The sequence below is a fragment of the Tasmannia lanceolata genome, unplaced genomic scaffold (assembly GCF_043159265.1).
Source record: "Tasmannia lanceolata isolate RefF3 unplaced genomic scaffold, GAP_Taslan_0.1 ptg000015l, whole genome shotgun sequence".
Classification (NCBI taxonomy): domain Eukaryota; kingdom Viridiplantae; phylum Streptophyta; class Magnoliopsida; order Canellales; family Winteraceae; genus Tasmannia; species Tasmannia lanceolata.
Genome location: NW_027518692.1, coordinates 46,551,215 through 46,559,684, shown reverse-complemented (window position 1 = coordinate 46,559,684; position 8,470 = coordinate 46,551,215). Strand labels below are relative to the sequence as shown.

At 38.0% G+C, this 8,470-nt stretch overlaps 1 protein-coding gene across 1 annotated transcript; it reads left to right on the top strand.

Moving 5' to 3' along the window:
- LOC143891579 (phospholipase A1-IIgamma-like) lies at positions 1-2,054 on the top strand. The gene is made up of 2 exons (XM_077396074.1): positions 1-649; positions 1,256-2,054. The coding sequence occupies exons 1-2, from the start codon at positions 50-52 to the stop codon at positions 1,886-1,888; spliced, it is 1,233 nt and encodes a 410-aa protein (XP_077252189.1). The 5' UTR covers positions 1-49; the 3' UTR covers positions 1,889-2,054.
- Positions 2,055-8,470: the final 6,416 nt, after the last annotated feature.

The following is an 8,470-nucleotide window of genomic DNA, read 5'->3' as shown; positions in this document are numbered from 1 at the left end:
AACAAGAACCTAAGGAAAAATTAAACATTTCTTGGCTTGGCTAGAAGGAATGTCAAGAAACATTGCAAATAGATGGAGGGAGATCAATGGCAAGGATAACTGGGAAGACCTAATTGACCCACTCGACATCGATCTCCGGCAGAACATCCTTCACTACGGTGACATGGCTCAGGCTGCTTACGATGCCTTCAACACTGAGAAGGCATCGAAGTTTGCCGGCAGTAGCCGTTACGCAAGGAGTGATTTCTTCGAAAAGTTGGGACTTGTGAATGGAAACCCATTCAAATACAAAGTGACTAAGTTCTTGTATGCAACATCTGGGATTCAAGTCCCTGATTGGTTCATTCTAAAGTCCTTGTCCAGGGAAGCTTGGAGTAAGGAAACCAACTGGATTGGATATGTAGCTGTGGCTACAGATGAAGGGATGAAGGCTTTAGGGAGGAGAGATATTGTTATTGCATGGAGGGGGACCCAGCAAGCATTGGAATGGGTCAATGATTTATCCTTTGTATTGGTTCCAGCTTCTCAAATATTGGTTTCAGATTCTTCTGATTCTGGAAATAATCCAAAGGTGCATCAGGGTTGGCTCTCTATATATACTTCCAACGATCCGCGGTCCCCGTTCAGTACGACTAGTGCAAGAGACCAGGTGAATTCTGATTCTCTTTTCAAATTTTAAGCCATGTTTGGATGCCATGAAATTCTTTTCCATTTTTTATAAGTCTATCAAGTTGTGGGAGAGGGGTAAAAAGGGTGGAAGGGGGAGAGAATATTGAGGCATGATTGAAAAGAGGATGAGGAGTGGCTTAGAAATAAGGGAAAGAAAAACTATACTCAAAATAGTTTTTTTTTTTTCTTTCCTTCTTTCCAGCAACTTCGTATCATCTCCTCACTCAGTCACTCATGCCCTCCCAATTCTCTCCCCACCCCTCTCACCACTTGGTAATCTAACATTCCATGAAAATAAAATATTCAAGGTTTCCAAACATGGCCAACTTGAGATTCTGAAAGGCTGACCCAACCCTAGCAGAAATTGGGTAGAGCCTGGCCCAAGATGCACCCTCCCCCTCAACCCTTTATTGAGTTTTGAGTGAGTAGGGCAAGTTTTCACTCACCTCATATTAGAGTCGAGTCAATTTTCTGTCTTTTTAAACTTTGAATAGAAATATGGTGCGTGTGTGTGTGTGTGTGTGTAAGAGAGAGAGAGAGAGAGAGAGAGAGAGAGAGAGAGACTAAAAGATGTGAGATTTTGCAGGTTCTAAGCGAGGTAACAAGACTAGTGGACGTATTCAAGGACGAGGAGATTAGCATAACCGTGACTGGCCACAGCTTGGGAGCCGCCCTCGCCACTTTGAATGCACTCGACATCGTCTCAAATGGATTAAACAAGCCCAAAGATCGCCCTAACAAACCTTGCCCTGTCACCGCTATCATCTTCGCTAGCCCTCGCGTAGGAGACTCAAACTTCAAGCAGGTCTTCTCCAGAATGGAAACCCTAAGATTGTTACGCGTCCGAAATGCCAAGGACGTAGTTCCCAAGTATCCACTGCTGGGTTATGAAGATATCGGTGTAGAACTAGCAATTGATACTCGCAAATCACAGTACTTGAAGAGCCATGGAAATGTTTCGAGTTGGCATAGCTTGGAGGCTTATTTGCATGGAGTTGCAGGAACCCAAGGGAGTAAAGGAGGATTTAAGCTAGAAGTCAAGCGCGAAATAGCCCTTTTGAATAAGTTCATGAATGCTTTGAAGGATGATCACTGTGTTCCTGCCTCGTGGTGGATTGAGAAGAACAAGGGAATGGTGCAAGAAGATGATGGTTCTTGGCATTTGATGGACAGCCATGAAGATGTTAGACGTAATTCTAACGATAAACAAAATGAATAAGTTACGAATTAATATATTGTAAACAAATTAAATAAGTCAATTCCATACTAGTACGTAAGGAGTTTTAAGGAAAAGGATAATTTGGGGATAAGATGGTACAGTTATGTTGTTTCAAAATGTTGTAAAGATGTACTTTTCCTTTAAAGAAAGTATATACTTATATGGAGCACAGCCTATTCACAACGTTGGCTTTTGAAAGATACATTGTTGAGTCGAACAGAGAAGCACTTACTGAGGAAGATAGTCACCAGATAAGTCAGCAAACAAAAAGCTTCTAAGCACAAAGACAGAGAAAAGTTCAATCTAATAGATTATTGACTAGTCATGGAAACAACCGTTGCATTGGGTTACAAAGACTTGGAAGCTAATTTCAAAGAATCAAACGTATTCTCTGATTTCCCTACCAGCCACGTACGGGCAATCAAGTAGTTGAATGGACCCTTCAACTCCATATTAAACTACTTCAACAAGTCTATAGACAACCGTGGATGAAGTAATAAAATACACATTTAAACCATGTTCATGTTGGATTTCGAGTCCAAAATTGATTATTGGACGAAAAATTTAACGCAATTTTGAGTTCAAAACTGTTATTTTTGGATTTTGAGAATCAATTTTGAGTCCAAAACTAATTATTGTCCATTCTCCTTCAAGTATTTAAACTAAGTTTCTTAATTCTCCACGGCTTAAGACTCATGAAAGACCAGCATCAATTGCCAAACCAACCCCAACTGAATGGACTTGTGATCCTAGATGCAAATTAGCTGAAACTAAGATTGAATAGCAGCAGTTGGTGATGTACATTGGTTACTTTGAAACAGCAATGAAACAAATTAAACCATGATTTGGGTCACAAAGCCTACGATTACATACAAATTCTACGTGTGAAATGTTCTGAAAATAAGACCATAAGACTGAAAAAGGAACCGCTCCTGGTGCATCTTTGTTCTTCAAGCAATGCTAGTCTTCTCCGAGATCAAATTTGAATGTCAGGGCAGTAATCCTTCCCCGTAGAAAAAGATGAGGCCTTCAGAGTTGACAAAGATTGCTATACCACCGTCCCACCCATTTCTAAACAATCAAATTTGGTGTTCCAACTGCAGGTCTCTTATGATGCTTCAGATATCTGCCATCAAAGAAATGAAAAATTGTTATGATCTTGAGATCCTGCAAAACAGGTCATGAAAGTTTGATTACTTCATTTCTTTAGGTTATTTTCAGCGAAAATCACCATAATCAGAAAGTTAAGGGAAATGATAAATGCGCCCCTTTTCATTACTTGGGACATCCAGGTGCACTATATCTATCACTGCAAAAGTGCAAAGAGGCAGCTGCCACCGTACACTGCACCTCCTATTTTTTGAAAGATGACTTTTATTACCGAGAATAAGCACCAAGTAAGGGACAAGATGTCCCCACTTGTGACATTTACAAACTCATCAGAAATACAACTAATACATTGAAAAATATAGTAATTCCCCGCAATGTCTGGTGCGATAAAGATAGACGACGACTCCAGTTGGACCCCTTCCTTACCGTACACTGCACCTGGGCGCCCCAAGTAATGAAAAGGGGCGCATTTATCATTCCCCAAAGTTAATATGCATACAAATGTAACAAGTAATCTGCTAAAAAACAAATGCTTGAGTGAGGCACACAAGAACAGAAGAGGTCCAAGATGACCTTAAACAAAATGAAGTACAAAACAAAAACAAACTGCCATCACGTCTGCACTAAGAGGTGTGTCTTAAGCTTGGGGGTGAACAGAAATACAGACATCACCAATCTCTGCAATGGTGTTAACTGTTAACTAACCTCCAAAGGCTCAGGCTTGATGCAACAACTGATGAATCCCACCTTAAACCAGCAATGGGCTCAAAAGTGACCTTTGAAAAGCCGGGATGGTCAAGAACACCATCAAAAGGAAGAAAAATACACAGGACCTCAAGGAGGAAGGCGGTTAAAGATCACAAACTGGCCTCTCCAAAACCAACTGCAGTACAGTCCTCACTGTTGGCCGATCAATAAACGTGCTGGAAAAGAGGTCTCAAAACCTGCAACTGTGGCCAACTGCAGTACAGTCATCACTGTTGGCCAAAAGAATGTGGCCCCGGTTTCTTTCCAAAAGTATGAAACAACAAAAATTACTCCAAAAGCTTAAGCCGTTAGATATGGTGAATTTTAATTATTTATACTTCAACACTCCCCCTCACCCTCACCCTCACCCTCACCTGTGGGCTGTGGCCCCTCTCTTTTGGGACTTCAACAAAAAGCGCCTGTTAAGAGGAATTATGCAAAAACAAAATGAGTCTTTTATGTGATTCTGGACTCTTAGATTAAAGATTTCCAGATTGAATGATTCCTGCTTCATTGGAATAATTTCAAGAATTTTTTCCCACGGTTAATGAATTTTCTAGCGTTTGGTTAACTCATTTTCTATGGGTTTTTTTTTCCTAAAAAGAAAATTATTTTTGCTTTTTTCAGAAGAGTAACCTGGAAATTTTTTTCACGTAATATTTTTTCCATAACATTAATTCCCTCGAATACATGAAAAATAAATTAGCCAAATGTAAGAAACTCATTTTTCATGAAAAGAATCAAGATAAATCCAAGCACCCTATAAAAGTTTTGAGAGATAATCATCTGTGATTGGAAGTGTGCAATGGATGATGTCATTCGATCTAATGGGGAAAGGGTAATTTGGTAATAAATGGTACGCATGTAAACCATTCTGTTATTATTTAAGAAATGATCTAAACCATTCATTTGTTGTCCCAGCAATATATAGGTCATGCCCCAAAAATCTTCAAAAGATGATGCTAATCCTTTGATTTTTGGAGGATCTTATTCCATCTATTACTTTTTTTAGCAGTTCATTTTACACCAAATATATTGGAGGGTTAGGATCATACTGTGGAGAAGATTTTTGGGCACAACCTATCTACTGCATATATAGATCAACAACTGGAAAATGAACGGTTTAGATCATCCATATACAGGTGGGGCCCATCTTATTTGGTCTTTCAATCATGGTTTTAAATTTCGACCGAAATTTTGGATTTAGGTCAACCCCGAAATTGAAATCCGTAATACCCGAAACATTACATTTTTTCGACAGGCATTTTGAATTTCGGTCAAAATTTCATCCAAAATTTAAGGAAATTCAACCAAAAATCTCAATTTTTTTAATTATTTAATATTTTCCTAAAATTTCGATGTAAATGACCAAAATTCCGGCCGAAATATGGTATGCAATAAAATAATGTTTTTAATTGTTTCGTCAGATTTCGGCCGACATTTCGGTTTCGGTCCGAAATGCATTCCGAAACCGAAATTTGAAACCTTGCTTTCAATAAATACTATCAGACTTGATGACTTAAACCTGTTTGGACGATCTAAACATAGAGAAAACGGGGAAAGTTGGTCTTTCAAAAGGTGGGCCCCGGCCCCACTGTACTTTTCCAGAAATAGATCAGTCTAATTGTTAGGCTAATTGTCATAGTCATTTACCCCTCACGCAACACAGAGACATGATCAGACCGGTTTATCTGACCTCTGCGGCCGTTTTTTGTTGATATATACTATCTTGAACCAAAAAAAGCCCGGACGTTGATCCGTCAAACCCTTTTTTGGATTGCACCAAGAAAAGCTAAACCTACAAATCTCATGCATGAGGATGTCTTTTTAATTATGGTAGTTCAAAGGGATCTAGAATCAAGGGAAATAGGTGGGATTTGTGCTGGCCAACAATAATACAATATTCATGGACCCGATCGCTACATGGAAGTGAGTCCATGAGGTGCATTGTCGTTTTCTCCAAACTCTTACAAAGACTTGCTTCATATTTATATAGTCAAATCGCTCCTCATGCCTCCATTGTCATCTCCCTAAACTAGGGTGTAAGAAATTTTCACACAACTCTCTCTCTCTCATGCCTTCATAGTCATCTCCCTAAACTAGGCGTGTAAGAAACTTTCACGCAACTCTCTCCCTCGCTCCTCATGCCTTCATAGTCATCTCCCTAAACTAGGCGTGTAAGAAACCTTCACAAAACTCTCTCTCTCTCTCTCTCTCTCTCTCTCTCTCTCTCTCTCTCTCTCTCTCTCTCTCTCTCTCTCTCTCTCTCTCTCTCTCTCTCTCTCTCTCTCTCTCGCTCCTCATGCCTTCATAGTCATCTCCCTAAACTAGGCGTGTAAGAAACTTTCACGCAACTCTCTCCCTTGCTCCTCATGCCTTCATAGTCATCTCCTTAAACTAGGCGTGTAAGAAACTTTCACAAAACTCTCTCTCTCTCTCTCTCTCTCTCTCTCTCTCTCTCTCTCTCTCTCTCTCTCTCTCTCTCATATATTAGAAGAAAGACTTCCGTGTCCATAGTTAGTGGCGCAGCCCAAAATACCAAGATCAAACAAAAGCCAAGAAAGAACAAGTAACAAGAAGAACTCGTACGAAATCTCACGTATGTCGTGAAGATAAAATTTTATTCAATCTCAAAACCTCCCCCAACTTCAATCATCCATCTCTTTTATTACATCTCTAAAAGATTTCCAAAAGATTTCTACAATATAAAAAGTAGCTAAAAATGATATTGGCATATCTATCTAAATATTAAAATTTTCCTAAGCTAAAATTAGCTACAAATAAGAAAAGCAACTATAGCCTATCAAATCTAGGAAACAAACTAAATAAGAAAATGAGAACCCAGTTTTAGGAAACAACATATTAAGAGAATAATAAATTGTATTTTCCCAAATCTTCAAGTTTGCATGATCTTGCAAGTTCCAATAACACACATTTCCAATATCTCAATCCTGGAAGTTTCCACCAAAAATAGTTCCTTATTCGTGAAAATTTTTCGTATTTTCCACTTATGAATCTTCCTAAAATAGCCATCCTCAAAATTTCCTGCTAATTTTTGGATTGCATAAGTTAGCAAAACGTGATTAGGCAAAAAATTAAGGAGGGGGGCGTGGGATTCGAGTTTAATAGAGTATTGGTTTAAAAAAATGTAATAAAAAAGGGTAAAATATGGAAACACAAAATTAAAGCATCTAATACATTTAAAATTTAGTTTTTACAAAATATAATGGGGTAAAGTTTGAAAGTTGGTCAAGTGATATATCTTCTATCTACTTCTCATCGAATATTCTTTTTAAATGGTCTTAAATATAGTTAGCAAAACTTCATTTTGAACGGCATTTTTTTGGAAAAAAAAAAAAAACACGTTTGTAGGTTCATTGTCTAATAGTCCATTTAAAACTTAGAGGGGGTTGGGCCTGTAGCTCATTGGATGAGGCTTTGTTTCTCAACCTTGAGGTCACCTGTTTGATCCTAGCTTACCTACCAAAAAAAAAACCAATTGCATCACTGGAAAATCAGCCTTCCACTTTTTTGAGAAAAAACACCAATCTTAATGGGATTAATCTCAGTCATTCACAAAAAAGTGAAGGGCTGATTTTCCGGTTACCCACTTAGTAGCGACAAAGGTGAAATGGACTCTTAAAACATTTACAATAAAAAAATTCCATTTTTTCAGGAAAATGGAAAATGATATGAGACCAAGACTACTGTGACCAATGGGAAAGCCCAACAATGAGTGTTAATTTGTTTTACTTTTTCTTTAAATTTCCTAAACCTCACGTCACTTGTAATGTTGTGGCGAGGAGTTATTTGTTGGGTCCCCTTCTCGGTTGTACTATCGGACTCCCTAGAGTTATTCTTTTAGGAAACTCACCAAAAAGGTATTTTCAATTTGTAGACATGGGGCACTTTGATTATAGGACTCTCCCATCGGTTTAGTCTCAGTTACCATATCATTTTCCTCATATGATAATAATCTAGAAAATTTCATGTGATATTATTATATTGGACATGCGCAAAATATAAAAGTAGCATATCAAAAGGCGAAATGATAAATGCGACCCTTTTCATCACATGGATGGGACACCCAACTGCAGTGTACGTGGCAATCAAATCCGTTGAATCCTTCTGACGTGTGGTACATCAGCCCCTCTGCAGTCATTGATACACTGCTGTTGGGTGTCCCAAGTGATGAAAATGGGCGCATTTATCATTTCCCTACCTAAAACTACCACATAAACTAATTTATAAAGGAAGTTTGATAAATTACGTAAAGAAAATTTTCTTCGATAAGTTTGATAAATATTACCCTAAAGTTGATATATTGTGATATCCTCTGCATCATAAAAAAAAATAACGGACGTGCTATGTCCTAAAATAGCTTTATCATTTCCATCAAACAATAGCATTATCATGGACGTGCTATGTCCTAAAATTCCTAATACTTGCTCACTCAAAACATTAGTCCATGCTTAATAAAGGTTAATATAAAGACTAAAGTAAATTAAATACGTTTTTAAGTAATTGATAAATATCCAAATATCCTTTCTTAAAAAAATTGCAAAAGTGGTAAGGCTTGTTTAAAATTGAAAACTTTAATACTCATTCGGAAGAACATCATTTTCGTAAGTACAAGCGCTTTTCTCGCTTTGCAACTAAAAGGGTTATTTTAATTGCCTGGCCAAGTATAAATAGAATGATAATTTGATATGGGTGCTACAAGTA

What these genes read in the sequence shown, in the direction of transcription:
- LOC143891579 (XM_077396074.1), top strand. Translation starts at nt 50, where the DNA reads ATGTCAAGAAACATTGCAAATAGATGGAGGGAGATCAATGGCAAGGAT. An exon ending in CGACTAGTGCAAGAGACCAG is followed by an intron (nt 650 to 1,255) that starts GTGAATTCTGAT and finishes GAGATTTTGCAG; the next exon opens with GTTCTAAGCGAGGTAACAAG.